We start from the raw sequence: 24,508 nt of genomic DNA on the forward strand, positions 1-24,508 counted from the left end.
AGAAGCGCGGAAATACTCGCCGTGTTTCCAAACTTTGTGTAGGTACTGTATATAAGAAACAAAAAAGTTTATATTTCTACCGCTAGGTGATTTAGGGAACGATGAATACACTTCAGGCCAGTGGTCTGAATAGATACCACCTTTCGGGCCACCATAAGCGCTAGTTGTATGTTTATAAAACACATCGCGCCACCACCACTCTATCGTTTCAGGCCTCAGTCCATGACTCCATGCTTCAGTCGCGTGGTCGCAGAGCATCGTTGCGGACGCACCGTCAATTTTGTCAAAGTTTTCGTGGGAATTATAGGTTCAATACTATCTTTCTCCGTTGCAAAAAAATTTAAAAAAATGGAATTTGGGAAAAAGAAGAACTATGCAGAGTTTTCTTGCACGAACATATTCCTCATCTTACTTATCTTCCTCAGAAGATGAGGAGAGCGACTAAATGGAATCAGAACTTGTCTCTGCGTAATCATAGTCACCTAGATCATCATTTGAATCTCTTTCTTCTTGTGAAAGGTCAAAGTCAAGTCAAAGGTATTGCGAGTGTAACGTCCTTATTTTAAAAGACTAAAATCAAGTAAATTTTTCAGAATTACATCGATCTGCATTTTACAGTCAACAACCAACTGCTACGTGACAGACCGTTAGCTAAATAAAATGTACAAGATACACTGTGTCAAATTAATATCGTCTTCGTTTAAGACGCAAACTGTAAATAAATTCAATTCAATTGTTTCCTACGTAGCCAAATCAATTTCCCCAGTTCGTAATTTGTAGCACCTGTCTTCCTATCTTTTAAGAAGAAAGCGTGGCGATCGGGATGTTAAATGTGGCAATTGTCTATGAATCCCAATTTCAAAAAATAAACGCCATCACTTAAAACGCAAATTCAAAGCATGGCAACAGAAAACGAACCTTACCCAATCAAATCGAACTGTTTATAGAAAACCTCGCGTTTCACCAACCACTGTTAAGACTAAATAGCAAGCAACCTAGACGAAAACAGTAATATTAAAAAATATCTTCTATCACAAACAAAACTGTCTACTATTCAGTCAACTCATGCATACCAATAAACCCAAATGAATTTCATGTTTCTGACTGTTGCAAAATCATCACGCATGACAGATACCTTATGAACCTATCAATTACAAATCTTAGAGAAACCAAATTAATTTACAATTATCTACGATTGAATATCGCCTACCAAATAGGAAATAAAGCAACAATTACAAGATAAAACTTTTGACAGCTAACTGAAGGACAATGGGGAAATAATTCAACTGAAGCTAAATTAATCTACTACATCTTTATTTTTATTAGAAACCATTAAAAATATTTTCATCATCACTTATTCAACTTCACTTACCCATGTACACCGGACAGTCACTATGAAGCAAATAGTCCAAATCGTCAAGCTGAAAAAAAAGTAAAAACTTAAAACCTCGTGTTAAACAATAAAATAATGACGTAACATATACAATAAGAAATCACATTAATCACTAATATCAAAACCCAATGCTCTAAATGTTAAACTTTCATCACACTAACCCAAAATAATTTTGTTTAAACAATACTCACGTCACAAATAAACGGTAGCAAGACTACCTTAAGACAAAGTCAAGTCAAAGTCAAAGTTTTCGCGGGAATTATAGGTTCAATACTATCTTTCTCCGTTTCAAAACAATTTAAAAAAATGGAATTTGGGAAAAAGAAGAACTATGCAGAGTTTTCTTGCACGAACATATTCCTCATCTTCCTTATCTTCCTCAGAAGATGAGGAGAGGGACTCAATGGAATCAGAACTTGTCTCTGCGTAATCATAGTCACCTAGATCATCATTTGAATCTCTTTCTTCTTGTGAATCCACGTCTTCCTCCTCTGTATCATTCTGGGCTTCTCTATAAGCTTTGTGTTCTTTTACGGGGTCAGAGTCTTGAATAAAAAAAAATAACAGTTAATATTCATAGGTTGTGGAGTGGAGTGGATGTGATATGTAGAATTTTCTTGCACGAACAAATATTGGAGGGATGCAAAGAAATTGGTTTACAAACAACTAGAAAGGGGGGGGGGCGCAGATTATAGCTTAACTAACTGTTGATAATCAATGTCGTCGTCGCTGTCAGGCTCGCTGTCGGAATTTATCTGGGTTGGGTGCTCATATGGCATAAGGGGTAACTAATTTTATTTTTCCCCTCAGAGAGTTACTTCTTTTCACTTACTTCTTCCTTTTTCACCACGCTATTTTAGTTGAGTGCCAATATGCCAAAGAAGGGTAATATAGCTCGATATTAAGCTAGGTAATAAGCCTTAAGCTAGGTATTATAGCTCGGTTTACCTAGCTTAAGTTTAGTAGGCAGAGAACGGAACAATAACTATGTTAGAGACCTTTATAGCTGTACCTAGCTTAAGTTTAGTAGTTTGGCATATTGGCACTCAGCGAGTAAAAGCTACATTAAAAAATTGGTCATTCATTTCAAGATTTTATTCAGCACATACTAGCATATAGCAAGCAAATTTAAGACAGTTAACAGATCATTCTGTATCTGAAATAAAAAAAAAACTTGTTAAAGTTTTTTTTAAATTAAAGGGATACAGAACTTTATTTTGGGAAACTTACCCGAGGCACTGCAGTGCTTTTTGAACTCTTCTTCCAAATTGAACTTTTTGGGTTACGTCAGCTTTCCTGGCGAGACGACGTTTTCGGGATAGACTTGGTCCTGCTGCTGGTTCTGCTACTGGTTCTTCTATTTTAGCCACCTGCTCCTTATTCTCGCAAGCCTCTACATTGATACCTGAAACATTGGATAATTACCTGAGTTATAGCTGTCGGTTACCACATAGGACATCATCTCTCAATGTAAGTTGAATACCACTCTTTCGGTTATGAAACAATTTATTGGGATGATGAATGACAGGATGAATGATGAATGACAGAGATAAATGACAGAGATGAATAACAGAGATGAATGACAGCGATGAATGAAAGATGAATGACGGAGATGAATGTGAAAAAATTATGATAAGCAGGCAAAACATTAGGGCCCAAATGAAAAGGGGGAAAAAGAATTTTTAATATTGTTGGAGTGATTTGCCATTTCACGCCTTCCTCTGCTGCAATCTTATTCTGAGTCAGATGTTTCAGAATCTACAAAAAAGAATGTGAGATGAATTCCTTTTTTCTTATAATTTAAATACCTGTCGAGCATTCTTCCTTAAATTTCTTAGACAGATTGTCTACATCCAGTTTTTGCTTCTTGCTTTTCTTGTTGTTAAGATACCTCTTCTTGCGAGCTCTTGCCTTCTCCTGTTTCTTGGTCATGTCCTGTGTGTCCTCATCAGTATCCTCTGTGTCGCTCTCCTGTTGACTTTCATTCCCAGACTCGCTTTCACTTTGGCCAGAAAAGTAGTCGTCAGGCTCAGATTCATGATCAGATTCATGATCAGAATGATCAGTTTGAGGAAGAAAGATTTCTGGCTCAATTTTTTCATCTAAATAAGTGTAAAAAAAGTAAATTTATGTAAAAATCTTGGGTACAATTTTTGTTCTTACCTTCAACATTCGGGACAAAATTCATTCAGAGGGTCAAGGCTGTAGTTAAGGCATCCGGAAATGCTAAAAATGCGAGGATTAGTGTTTTTTCTAACATTTGTATTGTTTTAAATAATTACCCGCCCACTAACTGCGCTCTCTTAATCCGCTCTCGTGTGGGCTGATGGGTACTGTACACAGTTGCACTGAACTGGGGTTTCCTCGGCTCTGCGCCTTTTGGCTTGGAGCGCCTGGCGTTTGCGTTCAAGTTTGGCTTCCTCTATGGAAAATTCAGCTTCACCCAGCACCAAGAGCTTCCTTTTCGCTGCTGTTCGAGCAGAGGCCTTAGATTCCTCTACGAGATTAGCGTTATTGCGCAAAATCTCTTCACACTGTACTAATTCATGTTGCAAGTGCGAAGGCAAGTACTGAATTTGCCTGTTTTCTCTGGCTGCCGCCTCTCTCCTTTCACTCAAACGCACTTGGAGATAGTACGGGGGCGGGAATTTAAGCAACTCAAAAAAGGGGAGTTCAAACAAATTTCTCAGAAGCTCCCAGCATGCTTTAGTGTCACGGGCTTCTACAAACACTGTCGCTGACTAATTGATGCGCGCTATAGCTACGGCTCACTGAGCGAACAGGTTATCACAGGTGCAGTCTGGATTCTCCACTGAAAGAAAAAAGACAAAGAGTGAGTATTAGTTTTCGGTTTTAGTTCCGGAAACCGGTTCGAAGGACCATATGGAATCTATGAATGTATAAAAAAATTTTGTCAGGGAAAATTTCTGTGTTTATATCTACAAATTACCTGTGTTACATTTTTCAGCCAACTAATCAGACAGAGTGTCAGTATTTAGTTTCATTTTCTTCTTTAGTTGGTTATCTAACCATCACGTACGTTCTTGTCTCCTCAGTCTTACTGTTAAGTTCCTTTCCTCACTTTCCTCATCCCCTTCTAAACCTTCATCATCCACATCTAAACTTTCCTCATTTTCGTTGTCTTCCTCAGACACTGTTTGAGAATTTGAGGTTCCATCGTCGTAATCAATCTCCCAAATTCATCATCAGAATTGTTGGATTTCTTACACAAACGACAATTAAACATAGGGGGGAAAATGCAAAGAATTCGGTTTAGAAATTTTAGAAGAAGGTTGGCAATATTGTAGTTTCAATTTTCGTGATTTCCCACGTTTTCGTCGCTGTTGGATTCATCTTCAGAATCTACAAAAAATTTTGTTATGGAAAATTTATTTGTTTCCTTATGTTACATTTATACCTGTGTTTCATTTCGAAGCCAACTTTTCTGAAATTGATTCAGTATCTACTTTAATCTTCTTTTTGCGTTTGTTATCTAACCATCTCTGCTCTCTAGCATTCTTCTTGAGCTGTTTGTTGTTGGGTAATTTGTGGTCTGGGAAAATTTTGCCCGGATTCATCCGGTGTGGTTCAGCGAACTCAAACCTAAATAACGTTGTCCAGCCGTAACTAGAACTTATTGTTGGAGATTTTCGTTGCGGCCACTCTTTGGTTAAAAAATTCAATTTCCTCTTGTTCTTGAAGTAGTAGCCTTTTTTAAAAAAGAATTATTTTTTATAGTTATTTATATCAGTCGTCGACAGTCGCCCTAACCGTCGTTCCCATGAAAGTCATAGGTTTCGTGTCAACGACCGAGATCAAGTTGATTTTGTGAGGTTTACGGCACTCCCTGACGTTTTGAAAACCAGCAAGTCTAAGCTTTTCAGATTTAGACCATTGCAAATGTTTATGAGTTTGCTGGGTTGTTTGATGGGTCGTGAAAAATGCATTTTAGATATGCATTTTTGTTATGCTTTACCGAATAAACTTTAATTCTTCCGGTCAAAGTTTAGTGGCGGGTAAAACTCCAATTTGAATTTCTTTTTTTTTGGCCTATTAGGTTGGGAGACTTTCAATTATTCTGTTTACAGTCAGCTCTTTCTTTTTGTTACTTTAATCCCATCCTTGAAAATAAAATAAAGTAAGCTGTCCTTGTGTTAGATCAATAGCCTACTCGAAGGGATGGAATTTTCAAGCGTGGAGTAAAGCATTCCAATAGTGACTCTCCCCTCAGGTCATGGGCTCTTGAATGGACACCAGCTTCGCCACAAACGACTATTGGAACTTTGTTGAGCGTTTGTCAATATGTCAATTTCCGTAAACGGTCGTTGCATGACGGAAAAAACCAAAAGCTGATCCTCCGATTTGAATCTGAAATGACATTCAAGTGGCATTGTGATGAGACAGCAGTATTCGGTATTCAAAACGTGACTGCGGACTAAATCATCACATGAAATTTGCTCCCATCGCCGACGATCAATTTTAAGGGATGCAGCACTTTCGTAGATCACCACGAAAATCTTTTCAAAAAACCTTAGTCTGCGATGACATTAATGAACCATAGACTGCTTAGTTACATCTTCATGTTGTTTTATCCTTCACTTTCCTTTCATACTCATATTTTTATCCAAACTTTTTTCAAGATTTTCAAGATTTTCTAAATTTTTAAGATTTTTATGTAATAAAGTTTCTTTATCCTCACAAGTGCCCTTTAAGAAAAGGTTTAGGAATTATTGTTTCTTCATTTTTTCCAATTTTAATACACCCTTCATCTACATTTTCAAGTTTTTCAGAGATAACAATTTCTTTTTCTTTAAATTACTCTATAGTCATTCGTATTCCCATCTAAATTTAGGTACGGTCTTCGTAGCAGCCTAGCAGCTATTATGTTGGGGAGAGTCACAGTTGATTTGAATGTGAAATGCTGACTGGGTTTTCCATCATGGAAGAGTCGAAAAAGGTGCTTATCCCTACTACTCCCTGTCGCAACAAAACATTTGTTCTGTGGTAAAGTCAGTTGGTTCCGCAAAAGAATAATTTTTCCCCATTCAAGAACCGTTGTGCTTTCAATATTTATTAAGTTACCCACTACAAGGTGTTCTGCCTATAATTTGATGAAAAACATTATATGCGACGTTTTACATTGGTAAACATTAGTTTATAATAAATATATATCATTTTTTACATGTAATACATAAATATTTAAATCCAAATATATTATAACTATATATCAGACTGTACTATTATGTTTTGAAATTAAGCCAATTCAAATAAAAAGCTATTCACAATCGCTTTTCTTCTTAGAGTGCAGTGTAATTTGCCTTTAAAGTTTTAACTCACACAAAGTCCATTCCTTCAGACTGATCTGTTCACTGAAATCTAAACGAGAAATAAAGGAATTACTAGTAGAAATTATGATGAAATGTTGTGTGTCCCCACATAAAAAATCTATTTATATAAACTTTCTGAGCAACCAACCTAATGATAGGTTTGACATTGAGGTGTTCTCCCCATTGATGATATACTGTTAAATATAGAAATATAGAAAATGTGAGCTATTGGTGTAGTTGTCAACATGTTTCTGAGATTCCACTAAAAAATGTTCCCATTAAAGGGCAATAAAATAACAATTCCAATTTGGCAAGTGATGAAAAGGAAGCTTGGAAGTTTTTACAGGGGAAATTATTAATGAATATCGAACTTTAAGTAAGACAATCATGTTCTAGAATTCCAAGCCGAAACATTATGTATAAAAATAAAGAAACTATAAAGGCATTAGAATCAGAAAAGAAACTTACAATTTTTATCGCATTGAATTTATTCCATAAAAATACAAAATAAAGTCATGACAACAAGAAATTCCGATATGGTGCAAGAAAAAAAAATGCAATGCTAGTGACTCTTACCTACAATCAAAGTGACCTTTTTCCTATTTTCGTTTAAAAAGGAAAATATAAATATTCTTTTATAGGAATGTGAATTTTTATGAGAATGTGGTCGATTTTCTTCGTGCTTAACCTTGAGAGGTTTATTCCTCATCATCTGAAAAAAGAATGGAATTTAGTGTTTTTATAATGTTAAGAAAATTTTGAGTTACTTGCTCGAGTTGTAATAGAAATAACTCGTGGGCAAGGTCTTCGACATCATTCATTTTTTGCTTTTTAGCAGAGCCTTTTTGTTTTTGAACTGAAATGTCCTTCTTTTGGAATGGCTGGATCCAGCCTTTGGTTCTTCCTCTTCTTGTTTTTTTTTTCATCCTCTTCGTCTTCTTTCTCTTATTTCTTTTGCTATATTTTCTTTCTTCACTTCCTCTATGACCTCCTTTTTTCCCCTTTTGAAATTTTTTTAAACAATATGTAAAAAAAATATAAAAAAATGTAAACATAAAATTAACTCGCCTTTACATCCTTCATTTTCAACACCAATGTAAAAAACTACTTCTGTTTATTAAGGTACTTGCTACATTAAAAACCAATACCTAACCAGAATACGAAAATTATTTCGGTAAATCCTTATTCTCACAACATTGGCAAGCCAATAAAGAACAACCATTTTCATGTGGTTCAGAAAAATTTTACCAAAAATCAAAATTTAGCCAAAAAGATGAGAAATTGCGAAAAACTAAATGTAGTGGTGTTTCTTATTTGGAAAAATAGTACACTTTCTCATTTCAAGGAATAGAATACCAAAAAGAATAAAGCGGAAAACGCAATACACAGATCTGTCATTTATCTCTCAGAAATGATCATAGTCTACGAAGGTAAACTAGGACAGCCCACGATGGCCGTAAATATAAAGCTAAGAGCACAGAGGATAATGAGAAAGCTGAAACTGAAAGGTTGAATAGTATTTATGTGTTTCTCCTCATCCTTATGGTTAAAGTATTGTTGCAATTTCATATTTATTGAGAATGAGTGTAACAATTTAATTAATTGCAATTGGGTTGCTAATATGAACAATTTGAAAACGAAGAATGGCAGATTGAAGGCGCATCTTGGCGCATAAATTAAATTCTTTTTTTTCTTCGGGTGGATTAAAAAATTCAAGCCAAATTATTTTTAGCTGAAGTTAATTTTAGGTGAAGTAAATAATTTACGCAAAAATGTAACTGATAAAGTTTTTTTTGTTCCTCTCACAATGTTTTTCCCCTTTTGTTGAGACGAAGAAGGTCTTCAAGGTTTTGTTTACTTCAGTGGATACTACTACGATTAATTCAATTATTGGTACACAAATTGTTTTATCACGCAATACAGAAAATAGCTGGTAATTGTCGTCAACGTTTTGTCTGATACTTTAACTTATAATGACGATGATAGTTCATCTAGGTCAATTGATGATGATGTAAAAATTTGTTAAGTGTTTGTTAATGCCTTTACAAGTTCCCTTCCAGAAGTGCATCCTATCTAAGTTGCTTTTTTTTAATTGGTTTCTCAGTACTCATTTAGGATTTCTTAAGACATTTTTGAGTAAGCAGAGTCTCATTCGGATTGCTTTGACATCATTTAAGAAGTGTATCAGACAAGATTTATCATGGAGGATTTAAACCAATGGCAAATATGAAATACTTCTCATGGCTAATAAATTCTATTGATCACCTTAGCCTACATACTTAGAGGCGACAAATGTATTGATACACTTTTTGTATATTGTTTTTAGATAACGACGAACCTGCTCTTCAAGATACTCCTACGCTACGTCAAAGCGCTAGGCTTCGTGCTCTCAACAATAGGCCTGTTGTGCCAAAGTAGGTTTAAGGTTTTGTAAGTAAGTAGGCTATTGGTGTATTACTGAATGTGTCATTTTATTTTAAAGTTTATTTTCCGTTTTTTTTTGCTTTTGATTCCTTCACAAATAACGTTAGCGTGCTACATAATATTAAATGTGTCTCGAAATGTGTCAAGTTTGCTGGGCGAGTACAAATTGAAATTGATGTAGAAAATGTTGTCTTCCTGATTCGTAATAGCTACCCTACACCTTTCTGACGGCTGGGTGTTGTACGGACCCTTTCCAGAACCTCAGGCCGCTAGAGGCGCTGTGACGACTGACGGTTGGGGGTGCGGCACCCAGGGTGCCGGTGCCCTCTCTACGGCTGGGTGTACCCTACCCCTTTCTGACGGCTGGAGTAACCCTTCCCCCCCCCCCCCGATAGATTGAAATAGACAGAAACACGAAGTATTTTACTTAGCCAAACAAATTGTTTGTTATTTTTGTCGACAAATGGCAAAGTATTCAAAAGAGAACAAAAGGGTATGCGCAACAATTTTTCTTAACCACCTTATTGATATGGGTGTAGTGACCCTAGACGGTCACAGAGGGGAGAACTTCAACACATACGTCGTCAGCTTAAATGCTGAGTCATGGGGGAATTTTACTGTGCATAACGCGCGGACGAAAGTAGAGCACGCCCTAGGGGTGGGAAACTTTTTTAAAAGTGACACAGGAGAACCGGGGTGTTACAAGTATTACTTACGGTATGCCCCCCATGGACAAACTATTGCTTTCGGATTCCATATGGCGACCACAAAACGAGAGGCACGGAATATAGCCTATTTCGAGTTTGCAAAGGAACTCTTCGCCGCTAAAGTAATTCCAGCAGCTCGTAGCTAATTTTTTTTCGCTGTATTTGACACTAAGTTGACATAGTCTTCACCAGTGGATGGATAAAGATCCTATTCCTTGTCGTTCAAAAACGGATTTTTCGAGTTGTGGAGAATAGGTCTAGTGTTACCAAAGAAATATGAGCGATATACGAAAACCTTACCCCATACTTATTCTAGAACTTTCAAGAAAATGAAAAATTTCTTTTATACACAAGTAGCCGAAAATAAGGCATCAACTATGTATAATCATTCAAATTCCCCCCCCCCCCTAATGCTAGCCTTCCAACAATTTAAAATCAAAACATAGATTAATTTGCCTGCAAAAGACACTTTCAAGGATAACTGTGTACGTATTGTTAAAACAGACGTTATTATTTTTATAATTACAAGTACATAGGTAGAAAATAAATAGTTTTTGAATCATGCATGGATTCAGCGTCAAAATTTGAGTAAAAAGCATTTTGTTATTATTGTTGGCGCGAGCCTGTATAGCATTATGTGTGACAGCGTGAAACAATCGTTCGGCGTGAATTACAGGAACATGCGTATCGAATAGAATGTTTCTGAATTCATATTTGGATTTTCAAAAACCAAGCAATTTTTAAGAATTCTTCCAAATTCATTTAAATGAAAGTTTTAAAAACCTGGATTAAAAGTTTATTACCCTTCATTTATTTCACTTAGAAATTTTAATCTTCATACATTCTTAGTCGAAACATGAAACAACATACTGTTTAAACAGAGATAATAGAATTTTTTTTAAACGGACATATAGATAAAAGTTGAAAAGTTGCCTCTTAAAGGAAAAATGCGTACATTTTGCAGCCCGTGAAGTACTTAAAAACTGAACTTTAATAGCCCCAACAAAGTGCTTCATTCTTAAACACAAGATTTACTTAATGAAAAAAACTTGTTATTCAGTGTGTTTGGTCTCTTCTGTTTCTTCGTACGAACAAAGGCGGAATTTTTACTGTGGGCATCGATTATCTCAATGTATATGAGACATACAAAAAGTCAAAAAGGCATTCTGTATAAAGATCTTTGAGCTCTTTACTCGATCATTCGCAAAATTCAACTGGGAAGTGTTGAAGTTTGCAGACGTAATATACAGCATTGCCAGTTATCATTTGTCTATATTAAAATAAAAAGACGCTTTTCTATGATGTTTCAAATAATTTGAGTTTTGGAATACTGCCAAATTTAAATGTATTATCATCGCCGATTCGCCACCAGTTTTCAACAAAATAAATTTTATAAATTTGAATTTCAAACATAAAACGGAAAATTTTACTAGGCTTAATTAAAATGGGGTATTTCGATGCAAAAGGACTGTTCGACCTTGTGTAAATCGCACCCGAGATTTTTATTTTTTCAGTCACCAATCCGAGGAAATCGAAATAATGGATTATATCTTTGAGCCAAAATTTCTATATAAAAAGTTTGGCACAGATAATTTCATCAGGAGCTGATAAAAGCTATAAATTAAAAATTTTCAGAAATTATAATTAAAAAAAAAGAAATTTATTTAAATTTTCGGAATTTTTTTTTAGTTGTTATAATTCCCATAAGGGGGGGGGGGGATCCTGCCATTTTACTTAACGGCCCCTTTGAATGTCTATAGGACTCTTCGGGATCTGTTTTCTTTTCTTGCTCTCCTGTGCTCTCCTGTGCTCTCCTGTGGTCTCCAAAGGCTACCCGACAATAGAACTCAAATAACTTGAATAATTTATAAAAAATTCAAGTGCTGTGATGTGCATTTTTCTAAAACTTTTTGTTCGTGAATTACTCTATAAATTTATTGATTCAATAGACTTGAAATATTGTATTGGACATTGATTTACACATCCTATAATACAAAAATGGTTTTAACAAGTGAACTAAATATTATAGCAACATCAAGTATTAAGTGGTGCTCTTCTGTGCTCTCCTGTGCTCTCCTGTTCTCTCCTGTGCTCTCCTGTGCACTCCTGTGCTCTCCTGTGCTCTCCTGTGCTTTTCTGTGCTCTCCTGTGCACTCCTGTGCTCTCCTGTGCTCTCTTGTGCTCTCCTGTGCTCTCCTGTGCTATTTTGTGCTCTTCTGTGCTCTCCTGTGCTCTCCTGTGCTCTCCTTTTTTCTCCTGTGCTCTCCTTTTTTCTCCTGTGCTCTCCTGTGCTCTCCTGTGCACTCCTGTGCTCTCCTGTGCTATTTTGTGCTCTCCTGTGCTCTCCAATGCTCTCCTGTGCTCTCCTGTGCACTCCTGCAACCCAAAATGGTTTTAACAAGTGAACTAAATATTATAGCAACTTCAAGTATTAAGTGGTGCTCTTCTGTGCTCTCCTGTGCTCTCCTGTGCTATTTTGTGCTCTCCTGTGCTCTCCTGTTCTCTCCGGTGCTCTTCTGTGCTCTCCTGTGCACTCCTGTGCTCATCTGTGCTCTCCTGTTCTCTACTGTGCTCTCCTGTGCTCTCCTGTGCTCTCCTGTGCACTCCTGTGCACTCCTGTGCTCTCCTGTGCTCTCTTGTGCTCTCCTGTTCTCTCCTGTGCTATTTTGTGCTCTTCTGTGCTCTCCTGTGCTCTCCTGTTCTCTCCTGTTCTCTCCTGTGCTCTCCTGTGCACTCCTGTGCACTCCTGTGCTCTCCTGTTCTCTCCTGTGCTCTTTACTGCTCTCCTGTGCTCTCCTGTGCACTCCTGTGCTCTCCTGTTCTCTCCTGTGCTCAACTGTGCTCTCTTGTGCTCTCCTGTGCTCTCCTGTGCTTTCCACAGGCTACCCGACAAGAAAACTCAAATAACTTGAATAATTTAAAAAAATTCAAGTTTTGTGATGTGCATTTTTCTAAAACTTTTTGTTCATGAATTGCTCTATAAATTTATTGATTCAATAGACTTGAAATGGTGTATTGGACATTGATTTAAACATCCTATAATTAAAAAATGGTTTAAACAAGTGAACGAAATATTATAGCAACTTCAAGTATTAAGTGGTGCTTTTCTGTGCTCTCCTGTGCTCTCCTGTGCTCTCCTGTGCTCTCCTGTGCTATTTTGTGCTCTCCTGTTCTCTCCTGTGCTCTCCTGTGCTCTCCTGTGCACTCCTGTGCTCTCCTGTTCTCTCCTGTGCTCTCCTGTGCACTCCTGTGCTCTCCTGTGCTCTCCTGTACTCTTCTGTGCTCTCCTGTGCTCTCCTGTGCTATTTTGTGCTCTCCTGTTCTCTCCTGTGCTCTCCTGTGCTCTCCTGTGCATTCCTGTGCTCTCCTGTTCTCTCCTGTGCATTCCTGTTCTCTCCTGTTTTCTCCTGTGCTCTCCTGTTTTCTCCTGTGCTCTCCTGTGCTCTCCTGTGCTCTCCTGTGCTCTCCTGTGCTCTCCTGTGCTCTCCTGTGCTCTCCTGTGCTCTCTTGTGCTCTCCTGTTTGAGGTTACTACCAGTGAGCAAGAGCGCTGGACGCTTTTCTAAAAAAAATATGTACAATTTCTTAAATTTTTTGAGGAGGCAACTCATGACTAAATGTTTTGTATAAATTGGAAATCCCCATCGCTTTAGGCACCATATGTTGTGAGCCATACAGTTAAAAACATAACTGGGAAAACCGAAAAAAATATTTAACACTGACCCCTGATCCTCAGCCAATAACATCCGCTACAAGTTATCGTGTTGGTCTTCATTTTTCGTTAAAATTTTCGTATCCACAAATTTAAACTAATTCTTTCATATTTATTGTTTTTTTGTTTTTTTGTGTGTCCTTACTGATAAAGTGATCCTGTTATCTGCTATACTTTCCGCAGGATATTTTATTTTCCTATTATATTGTGAGTTTGTGACTTCCTATCCTAATAAATGTCTAACTAAACCCTGATTTTTAACTCTTTAGCGTATAATTGGTGATTATTGTAATATCGTTTCCAAAATGCCAGATGATTTCCAATTGTTTCTGAGAAAAAAATCTTCAGAGTATAGAAAAATCCAGACCAATTTCGAAATTTTTTGGCCATTGCCCATATTTGCTCCGCTCATTTAAAAAAAAAATGAATAGCGCCAATGGCAAGGTGATCCTAGTTGAAATTTTAGCCGCCTGGCGTCTTCCGCTCCCGGCAAATATGTTCGCTTTCAACTATGCTCGTTTACCTGTTGATGTGTTCTTTTTTGTTTTTGACGTTGACTGAATCGAGAGCTGAAAAACTTTGTAGCCAAGTTCTAGAATGTCGTTCATATCTATTCCAGAAAACAGCGACTTTCCTTTGGAAAATTTACCTTACGGTATCTTTTCTACAGCAGATAAGGTAAAAGAAGATGTCATTTGAAATTACGTCTCTATCAGACTATCACTGTTAATAACTTTGTTTTATCTTCATTTAGTGTCAACCTAGAATCGGAGTTGCTATCGGCGAACACATTCTTGATCTTAACGCTGTTGCCCACCTGTTTAATGGACCTGAACTGAAAAACAGTCAACATGTCTTGAAAGAGGTAATATATCCTGTTTGATTTTAATCGTATATAGTGCCATTGAAGTATTAAATGTCTATCATGTGTGACAGAGTACCCTAAACAGTTTCATGGGACTAGGACCTAAAGCTTGGACTGAAGCAAGAAAAACTTTGCAAGATCTCCTTTCTACTGGCAACAAAACACTAGAAGATGACATTGATCTGAGGAAAAAGTAACAAATCACGTTCACAATTTTTCTATTACAGAGCAATTCTAACTTACTGTATTCTTGGGCAGTGCTTTGGTTTTGCAAGCAGAAGCAACAATGCACCTTCCAGCTAAAATTGGTGACTACACAGACTTTTACTCTTCCATCATTCATGCTTCAAATGTTGGAGAAATGTTTAGGTAAAATAACACCAAAGGGTTTTACATCTGAAAAAAGATAACTTAATAATGTGTAATTTTAGGGATAAAGATAATGCTCTCATGCCCAATTGGAAGTATTTGCCTGTTGGATATCATGGACACCTGTTCGACGTCCCGTTGGTCAGACGAGACCGAACGATGCTGAACCTCCAATTTTTGATAAATGCAAACTTTTGGATTTTGAATTGGAAACAGCTTTCTTTGTTGGGAAATCAAATCCTCTAGGTACTCCTGTATCAGTGGAAGAAGTTGATCAACACATTTTTGGAATGGTATGGGTTTTTGTATTCATTACTACTTAGCTTACATAACATACAAATAATTTTCTTTTTTTTAAATTTTAAATGCTTCTTTTCCTCATTTAAGGTCCTGATGAACGATTGGAATGGTACGTATTACATTTCTTTTTATTCAATTCAGCATCATATTTAACATATTTTCCCCCCTATAATAGCCCGTGATATTCAAAAATGGGAGTACGTCCCGTTAGGTCCCTTTTTAGCCAAGAACTTTGGAACAACAATATCACCATGGGTTGTTACCATGGAGGCTTTGGAACCGTTCAAGGTTCCCAACTATCCCCAAGATCCCGAACCATTTCCATATTTGAAACACGCTGATGACTATAATTTTGACATCAACCTTGAAGTATCTATTAAGCCTAAGCAGTTTTAAATAATCGTAGAAATTCAACTAAATGTTTGTAATTATGACTGAACATCTCATAATCTGATAGCTGGTGGTTCGGAAAAAGAAGCTGTTGTTAGTCGGTCAAACTTCAAGTACATGTATTGGACCATGAAGCAACAGCTTGTTCATCACACCATCACTGGATGCAACCTACAACCTGGCGATTTATTAGGTTCTGGAACGATCAGTGGCCCGACCACTGACGCATTTGGATCGATGCTGGAGCTTAGCTGGCGAGGCACTCGCCCTGTTGAATTGGGTGATGGTATTACACGCAAGTTTATTCTAGATGAAGACGAGGTCATCATAAGGGGTGAGAAATATTTTAAAAATGCACAGTTCAAAACGACAATTTCTGTTTGTTTGAAGGGCATTGTGAACGAGATGGTCTTCATCGCATCGGATTCGGAAAATGTACAGGAAAGGTCCTTCCTGCTATTACCTTATAATTGAAGTCATTTACTCAAAGCAGTTGATTAAATCAAAATGCTTGTTAGTTATTTTGTAGACGTGTTTATCGTTTGTGGTGGAAGGGCAAGATCTTTAAATACGCGTTGAAATACAAATACGATTGTTCAACCTTAACTACTTCTGTATTAAACTTCAATTATGACTTTTGGTAATCAGAATATTCGTATTCACGACTTGGAACATCAAATTTAATTAAACCATAATCTTTAGCTTTCATAATTGCTACAACCAATTCTCTATGTTTATGTTGACATAAGCCAGTTTTTCTGTAAAAGTAAAAATAATTAGAAAAGTTGATGTGGTAGCCTACAATGGTTTTTTGATAAAAATTACTCAGTTGGCAGGATGGCTCCATTAAATGGTGAAATGAATTGCCTTAGTAGTACAACATTTCTGCAATCAAGAATCAAGTATTCATCCCTGCAGATTGGACATGGGTTGCCAGTTGATAATTTTTCTTGTCTCTAAACAAATCATTTTACTTATGATGGATACTATTATTTTCGCACAATTGCTAAAACTTACAATACAGAATACAAGTCTTCCTTGTTTTGGGGGCAAACTGACCCTTGAAATTTCTGCGATACCTCACCCAGACAGCTGATCTTCCCCATAGGTTGCTGAGTATCCTCAATAAAATAAAATTAATCATCAAAGAAAGATGACTATCTTTCTGATCAGGGGGATCCGTCTAGTCCTTTTAAGGAAATCGTGCTCATGTTAGCATTCACCACACGATTTCCTACAGTGTAGGAGCATGAATCCTGGGTTGGCCTTGCAACCGTCACCCTCGGTCGCCCAAACGGGACAGTAGTGATCGTCGTCGACGCACTCGGATTTCGCAGAAGTTGTTGCTTCTGTCTGAAATCAAAACGATTAAATCATTTAGACCTGAATGTGTGATGGATTGCTTCGCATCAGCAGTCAACTGACGATACATACCACTGCATAAAAGACAAGACTTGCGGCAATAAATCTTCATGTACTCTTCATTCTTTTGGCATTCACCTCCTTTAGCCCTGCGTATGTTGGTAATATTTTCGTTATCTTTTTCAAGTGAATTTTTTTGTGACAAGATGAAATGTATTTGTTTTACCATCGAATGCAGTTGTCGTTCAAGTTACTACACTCGCCATCTGGGGAAAGAGAATGATGGCAATGATTATGTAAATGTGTCAACTTTATATAAATACGTCAGCAGCGAGCGCTATTTCGCTTTCTTTATATTACAACAGAGGCATACCGTAATACATATATTTCATAAATGAATTTCGTAAATCGGATTTTATGGGGAACATACCACCACATTGGTTGCAAGATTGTTGACAGTGACTCGTCATCCAAGAAGCCTGATTTGAATTTTTAAATTTCGCCCTATAAAGTCACACTGGAGTGACCAGCTAGCGGTTCCATCTCCGTTCCAAACAAGAGCCTCCGCATATTCCCTACAATGAATATCACAACCAAGGCTAATAACCAGCAAAGAGTCATTTCGAATAGTACCGGTATGACTTTTTTTTTTTAAATGAGTTAAATTAAATAAGTACTTAGAACTTTGAATGATGATTACTAAAGACCTTGTTCCAACTAAAAAGTAGGTGATAAGCCAAAAGTGGTGCGTAGCTTACGCCAATGCGCACCACTGTGGCCTATAGCAAAACTTTAGGCCGCTGTAGGCAGCGCATCCCGCCGCAAGGTACAACCGAAGGGTTTGAATAATATAAAGCCCCTTGGGCGCTTTCGGGATTTTAGATGAGTTAAAGTTTAGTTAATAACGGTGTTTAGAAATCTAACGTAGTTTCACGTTTGTCTAGTCGCAAAAACGAACCCTCAGTTTCCAGGCGCCACCACTACGATTTAAATCGAGGTTCAAACATACAAGAAACTAGTTATCCTCTTCGAAACGAAAAAAGGAAACTGTTTCGCAACATGCGTTCATCTTTTTTAAAGACAGATTTCCCACAGAAGTCGACCGATTGGGACAGTTACGAAGTTGAATAGGTTTAACATACAATAAACAGTATTATTATAGGCCTAATTATATTTCTGATTTTCTAAAATAAAAAATGCCAGTGTTTGCTGATTTCCAATTTCGTACTTAAAAGTAGCCTACTGGATCAAAAATTTCTTTATTCAATGTAATAATGGGAGGAAAACAACTATTACATTAACATAAAACCACACATTGCGCCTCTTTTTACAACGGCGTCAGAGTCCGAGGCGCCGTTCGTTTTTAACCAGCAAGTACCGCCCTAAAATTATGAATGAATATTTGCAAGAATAGTTGTTAATACGATTTTCAAAGTAATTTTAAAACAAAAATATGATTGCGCTGTTGGCGCTGTAATAAACTCAGAAATTATATACTTGATAGTTTGTCCAGGTGAAGTGACTACACTGCGGGTTTGATTCACATTTTGGTCCACAGGTCTCAGCAGTACTCGCTACTGACATCAAATCTCGACCTAAAAAATCGCAATTTAATGCCCATTTTAGGCTTCCTTCATCGTTCCATGCACTGGCAGGTGGACTAGCAGTTGACTTAAGAAATCCACAAACCGCTCCATCCGTCGTTTTTGAAACAGCGTCAAATTTGGACACTGAGCCAGATTTCATCCAACAAGTTCCCCCCTGTACGTTGTAACGCAACGTTCCATTACAAATAATTAGTTGATACGTTATTGCTTGCATTATATGATGCGAACGAAGGAAAACGAAGTAAAATGGAATGGAATGGTAATGAACTTACATTAAAATTGGTCCAAGTAAAGTGACTGCAGGGATAATTCGCTTTGCAAAGCGGTCCACACTGGCTTGCAGGACTGATTTGAATTTTTAAATTTCGCCCTATAAAGTCACACTGGAGTGACCAGCGTATGTCGGTTCCGTCTCCGTTCCAAACACGAGCCACCGCATTCCCTACAATGAATATATATCACAACCAAGGCTAATAACCAGCAAAGAGTCATTTCGAATAGTATGACTTTGGATAAAATAACGTGAGCTCGCTCTCTTTTCGAAACTGTGGTGCTAATGAGAGACTTTATCAGCTAAGGACGTGTTGTGATGAGTGTATACAGTTCGCCACCATATTGGCCGCTAGTTGTCTCTCGTGGTTCGCACAGATAAATAAGTGTATAACCCTTCTTCTGAAATTAATATTATGTAGGCAGCTAATAAGTTGCAAGTTAGTAAGTTCAATTACACTACCGAATATTTGTTTTATAAGCTCACGCTCATATCATAGATAGGAAAAAATTTAAAATCCGGGGTGAACTGGGTGGCACTAAAAACTTGCCATAGGAACATACCACCACATTGGTTGCAAGATTGTTGACAGTGAATCTTCATCCAAGGATTTGTTTCACATTCTCCTTCCTTCGCCCAGATCTTGCAGTATTCATGTTTGTCCAGACATTCTGTAGACAAAGTTCCAACTTTAGATTTTTACATTCTTAACCTTATGTTACATATCTCGTGGTGCGCTTGGAATATTAAGTATTTATTTATACCAGGCGATTCCGTTGTTGGAGTAGGTGGAATGGGCGATTCCGTTGTTGGAGTAGGTGGAATGGTTGAGTTCGTTTCACATTTGTACAACCGGTTCAACTTTAAAATGTCCGACTGTTACAGGAGAAGAGAATCAGAATTAACGTTTAAATAATAAGAAATCTACATTTGAAAGTGAAAAATACTGCATACATTGCTAAAGCCTTCTCTTTGTCCCAGTTGTTGGCTGTCATTCTTCTTGGATGTAATTGTCGGATAACGTCGGTCTTTAGCAAAATCGTAAGCTCCGTAGTGCATAATAGAACCTGTTGAAAAAGAAGACAATCCCAATTTCAGTCTAACAAAACCATGAAAGCGAAAAAATCAAACTGATATGATTATACCTGTATTGTATGGTTCACCCAGGTATTGGATTTGGCCTAGGTCGTGTTTCTGGAAATTTAAATTTGCCATCCCTGACGCAATAAAAAGAACAATTAAATTGATATGAACAAACCTGTTTTGGGGTGAATACGGTTCATCTATACCTTCAATAATATTTTCCCAATGAATTGTAATGTAATCGTCACGATCTGTCCGGCTTTGCTCGTGCTGTGAATAATCAATAAAAATAATAGTAATACCATTTCAATAATAAGAAAAGTGGAACGATTATTCGAATCGTGCTTAAACACACAGTCATAAAACTATAGGATGTACAGGATGAACAAAAGAATAATATACCCAGAAACCAACTGCGTGCATTAATTCGTGCATAATGATGCCGACCCTAATACATCCCTTGCCCTATAAACGATGAAAAAATAGTCCGATAAATAATGCAATTTTAAATTCGATTTCGCTTATTTAAATGAAAATAAATTATTCATCATACCAAGGAGATTTGCTGTCCTCCTCCTACACGACCGACGTTGCTGTAACATCTATATTCAAAGTATATATCAGTACCTACCTAAAGTTTGGGAACGCGCGAGAGAACCTTATGGAAAAAGGCGTTTTTCGCGGCGTTCCCAAAAATCCAATTTTCGTCGGATTGCGACGAATTTTTTTTGGCCGTAGCCATTATGGATAGCATTACGCTGATTTTTTTTTTAGATTTTTCCTATCAAGGGCAGGGTCACTTTTAACTCGAGCCCTAAGTTTGGGAACGCTCCGTAGAGCCATATGCAAATTAGGGTACTTTAAGGGGCTATAACTACAGAACGGGTAGAGCTAGGAAGACGCGGAAAACTCTGAAATTAAGAGGTTCACTAGCTGAACAACATTCTTCATTTTCAGATTTTTCGCGTCACATTGAATGTAGTCAATTGTGAATTGAAAACAGTTTTAATTTTTTTGCCAGTGTTTGTCCTTTTCTCTCCCCCCATTCCCGCCCTGCGCGCCTTTTTCTCTGATAAACAGAGAAAACGCGCGCTTATGAGGGGACGACAACCCGGCGTGGGTGGGAATGGGGGGGGGGGGGAATTGAATGTAGTCAATTGTGAATTGAAAACAGTTTTAATTTTTTTGCCAGTGTTTGTCCTTTTCTCTCCCCCCATTCCCGCCCTGCGCGCCTTTTTCTCTGATAAACAGAGAAAACGCGCGCTTATGAGGGGACGACAACCCGGCGTGGGTGGGAATGGGGGGGGGGGAAGAAAAGGACAAACACTGGCAAAAAAATTAAAACTGTTTTCAATTCACAATCGACTACATTCAATGTGACGCGAAAAATCTGAAAATGAAGAATGTTGTTCAGCTAGTGAACCTCTTAATTTCAGAGTTTTCCGCGTTTTCCTAGCTCTACCCGTTCTGTAGTTATAGCCCCTTAAAGTACCCTAATTTGCATATGGCTCTACGGAGCGTTCCCAAACTTAGGGCTCGAGTTAAAAGTGACCCTGCCCTTGATAGGAAAAATCTAAAAAAAAAATCAGCGTAATGCTATCCATAATGGCTACGGCCAAAAAAAAATTCGTTGCAATCCGACGAAAATTGGATTTTTGGGAACGCCGCGAAAAACGCCTTTTTCCATAAGGTTCTCTCGCGCGTTCCCAAACTTTAGGTAGGTACTTAATAATATTAATAAATAAAATCTCAGCCGAGTCTCAAAAACAGGGAAAATGTGAAAATAATGTTTTATGCAATAATGTTCCACTGCTGCGCTGATGACAATGAAATATTCATTGAGCTATACATGCGTGTGCAGAATATTTAGCTCATGTAGGCGAACATTTCAGTTATTTACCCATTTGCAGACACAATATTAACGTAGTCATTCTGTTTGGTGCGAGGCACAAAACGGATGCACGTCTTCTTGTGAAATTCAAGAATGGCCTTGGCGATTACAATTCGCTCGGAGTTTCCTAATGGATTACCAATATCCGTGAATGAATTACTGTCGAATAGAGACAGAACAATACATAACGCAGTGTATAGAAAGAGTTTACAATACCAAAAGAGGCTGAAAGAACGTAAGGTATGGTGCCAGATGGCCAAGTAAGGGTCATGTCAACGACGGCATTGTTCAACTAAAAATCAAATATAACAAAATAAATTGAAAAAAAGCGTCAGTGAACTGGACTGGAAGTAGATCACTTACAATACCACTAATACCAGCATCAGCAGGCGTTTCTTGATTTAAGACACCGACGATGTCGCCCTCAAACAGGCCATTTTGACCACTCGAACTACCGTCCACTAAATTTTGGAAAGGCGGCTCCAAAGCTGTATACATAACGTTAAAAACATGTTTAAAAAATCATGGAGGCCCTATAATAGACGTCTCTAACTTGTGTTGCCCAATTAAGAATGAACTTAGTTTGATAAGACTTTCATTTTATTATCATATTGTTTTCACTAGGATTGTAGCTTATGTAGGTTATACTCACTCAACAGTTCTGCAATTTGGAAATCCTCTGGACTGAGTGCTTCGCCTGGTATTTCTCCAATCTGTTAATTAAAAAAAAAAAGAAAATCAATTTTTATTTCACAAGTTATATAATTTCTTAGCTGTATGAAATATCGCCCAATTATATATGTACACCAAAATTATTTATTTACCGGATCCCTCCTGGCTTCAGATGGCATCTTGATGAGTGTATGGTCAGTGAGATGGTAATCGTTTTCAAGCGTGGGAGCGCATAATGTCTCTTTGCAATGATAGTTGATTGCGACCAGTAAGAGAGTCAGAAATGAAATTGACAGCATATTAGGAATATTTCAACGTTTCAGACTCTTTAGGTAAATGTAAAAAAATTTACAGTTAAAGTTCACAGAAAAATAATAATCTAAAATTGTTCAATATATGTGAACTTAAAAAAAGAAGCTTGTTCACAGGGGGGTTAATGCCCTGTAATGCGGGAGAATCTGAACTGGCTGGGTAGTACGAAAAGAGGATCTTTTTATACGGTGGGGGAACACAGCCCTCTCCCCCTGCCCTCTCCGACCTGTTCCTTTACCAGTTACCCTCTAGGCTCAAGCGTCTAGCCCGAGGGGTCGCCGACTCTTTTTGGAAGTGAACCAAGGGAAAAATGGGAAAATATTTTTTTCTATTTTTTCCAATTTTTCCAATTTTTTCCAATTTTTTCCAATTTTTTCCAATTTTTCCATATTTTCCCGAATTTTTCAAATTTGTCAAATTTGTCCCATTTTTCCCATTTTTCCCAATTTTTCCTAACTTTTCCCAATTTTTCCTAACTTTACCCATTTTTCCTTAGTTTTTCCTAAAATTTTCCATTTAACCATAATTTTCCCCTTATTTCCCAAAATCTCCTTCATATAAGCATGGTATAGGTTTGCATGGTACGCGTTTATGAGAGGGCTCAAATGGACCGAAAACTGGAATCTTCAACTATCGGCAACTCTGGCCGGGTGTGTAACTAGAGGGCCCATTTTAACATGGAGTCTTACGGGACTACCCTTTGAGGCCCTAAATTTTTGCGTTTAAAAAAAGTTTTCAACTTGTTACATTTTTTATTATGTGTAGAATAATTTTTAATACAAAGTTCATGAAATTAATTTTAAGAAAAAAATGTCGAAGTATTTTTTAAAAAATAAAGAAAGTGGCGAAACCGCCGCCGCCAAGAAAAAAGGGGGGGGGGGGGTGGACTTCCTTGTCATTTTGGCGCGCGGTGCCCCGGCACCGCGCGCCCCAGAATCAGGCACTGCGCGCCAAAAAGAAAAGAAAGTCCACCCCCCTTTTTTGTTGGTGGCGGCGGTTTCGCAACTTTCTTTTTAATTTTTAAAAAATACTTCGACATTCTTAACTAAAAATAAATTACATGAACTTTGTATATACATTTATTCTACATACAATAAAAAATGTTACAAATTGAAAAAAAAATTTAAACACAGAAATGCAGGGCTTCAAAATAGGTAGTCCCATAAGACTCCATGTTAAAATGGGCCCTCTAGTTACACACCCGGCCAGAGTTGCCGATAGTTGACGATTCCAGTTTTCGGTCCGGTTTGGCAGTCGACGGCTCTGGGAAGAACGCGTACCATAGAATCCTATACCATGATATAAGTATTCACCAACAAAATAAGAATCATAATTTACGATACCTACGGATACCTATTAATCAAAGAATCAAGGTAGTGAAATTGAATCAGGGCAATCAAAGTAATAAGTATTTAAAGTACTCGAAAGTACTCAGGAAATTTACTAGACTCGAGCATTGACAAGTCCTTAGCTATATAACAGGCCTAGAAACGAGCCTAGAAACGCTAGAAAACACGCTGTTGCCATTTGTTTGACAAAGCTAAATCCAGTTCAGAGGCGCCAAATATGTCATATTTATTAATACTAAACATCAAAATCTGATATTCAGTATGTTTCATAATTTTTCTAATTTTTCCCAATTTTTCCTAAATTTTCCAAATTTAACCTAATTTTCCCTAATTTTTCAAAATTTTCCAAACTCTTTTCCCATTTTTTCCAACGAGTGAACCACGGGAAAAAGAGTCGGCGACCCCTCGGTCTAGCCTTACCCTAGAATTTATTCAGCCGGAACACGTGTTCACTTTTATTTTCTAAAACTAGTTG

General features: G+C 37.4%; 2 protein-coding genes, 1 long non-coding RNA gene and 1 pseudogene across 3 annotated transcripts; 2 read left to right on the forward strand and 2 right to left on the reverse strand.

The window, feature by feature from the left end:
- Positions 1 to 237: 237 nt before the first annotated feature.
- Positions 238 to 1,735, forward strand: LOC124209452. Its single transcript, XR_006880921.1, has 2 exons — positions 238 to 537; positions 594 to 1,735. It is a non-coding gene; the product is annotated as an uncharacterized LOC124209452 (long non-coding RNA).
- Positions 1,736 to 14,055: 12,320 nt separating this feature from the next.
- Positions 14,056 to 16,092, forward strand: LOC124209453 (annotated as a pseudogene).
- Positions 16,093 to 16,094: 2 nt separating this feature from the next.
- On the reverse strand, positions 16,095 to 16,442 carry LOC124209031 (28S ribosomal protein S18b, mitochondrial-like; the record flags this gene model as incomplete). The annotated part of the gene is made up of 2 exons (XM_046606899.1): positions 16,095 to 16,244; positions 16,312 to 16,442. Coding segments are annotated over 2 exons (261 nt in total), but the record flags the coding sequence as incomplete, so codon positions are not given.
- A 1,611-nt stretch (positions 16,443 to 18,053) lies between these two features.
- Positions 18,054 to 22,847, reverse strand: LOC124209454 (zinc metalloproteinase nas-8-like). Its single transcript, XM_046607434.1, has 15 exons — positions 22,525 to 22,847; positions 22,353 to 22,413; positions 22,064 to 22,188; positions 21,917 to 21,992; positions 21,710 to 21,827; positions 20,363 to 20,411; positions 20,212 to 20,274; positions 20,016 to 20,079; positions 19,872 to 19,943; positions 19,681 to 19,793; positions 19,491 to 19,602; positions 19,290 to 19,397; positions 18,728 to 18,897; positions 18,346 to 18,609; positions 18,054 to 18,230 (listed from the first exon to the last, which is right to left on the reverse strand). The coding sequence occupies exons 1-15, from the start codon at positions 22,669 to 22,671 to the stop codon at positions 18,141 to 18,143; spliced, it is 1,632 nt and encodes a 543-aa protein (XP_046463390.1). The 5' UTR covers positions 22,672 to 22,847; the 3' UTR covers positions 18,054 to 18,140.
- Between the last annotated feature and the right edge of the window lie 1,661 nt (positions 22,848 to 24,508).

The sequence above is a fragment of the Daphnia pulex genome, chromosome 12 (assembly GCF_021134715.1).
Source record: "Daphnia pulex isolate KAP4 chromosome 12, ASM2113471v1".
Taxonomy (NCBI): Eukaryota; Metazoa; Arthropoda; class Branchiopoda; order Diplostraca; family Daphniidae; genus Daphnia; species Daphnia pulex.

Bases quoted from the DNA above. Each gene is read 5' to 3' on its own strand.
- LOC124209454 (XM_046607434.1), bottom strand. From the start codon at position 22,671: ATGCTGTCAATTTCATTTCTGACTCTCTTACTGGTCGCAATCAACTAT. The intron at 22,414-22,524 runs GTAAATAAATAA...TTTAATTAACAG, and splicing joins CTGAAGCCAGGAGGGATCCG to ATTGGAGAAATACCAGGCGA. The intron at 22,189-22,352 runs GTGAGTATAACC...TTATGTATACAG, and splicing joins CCAAATTGCAGAACTGTTGA to CTTTGGAGCCGCCTTTCCAA.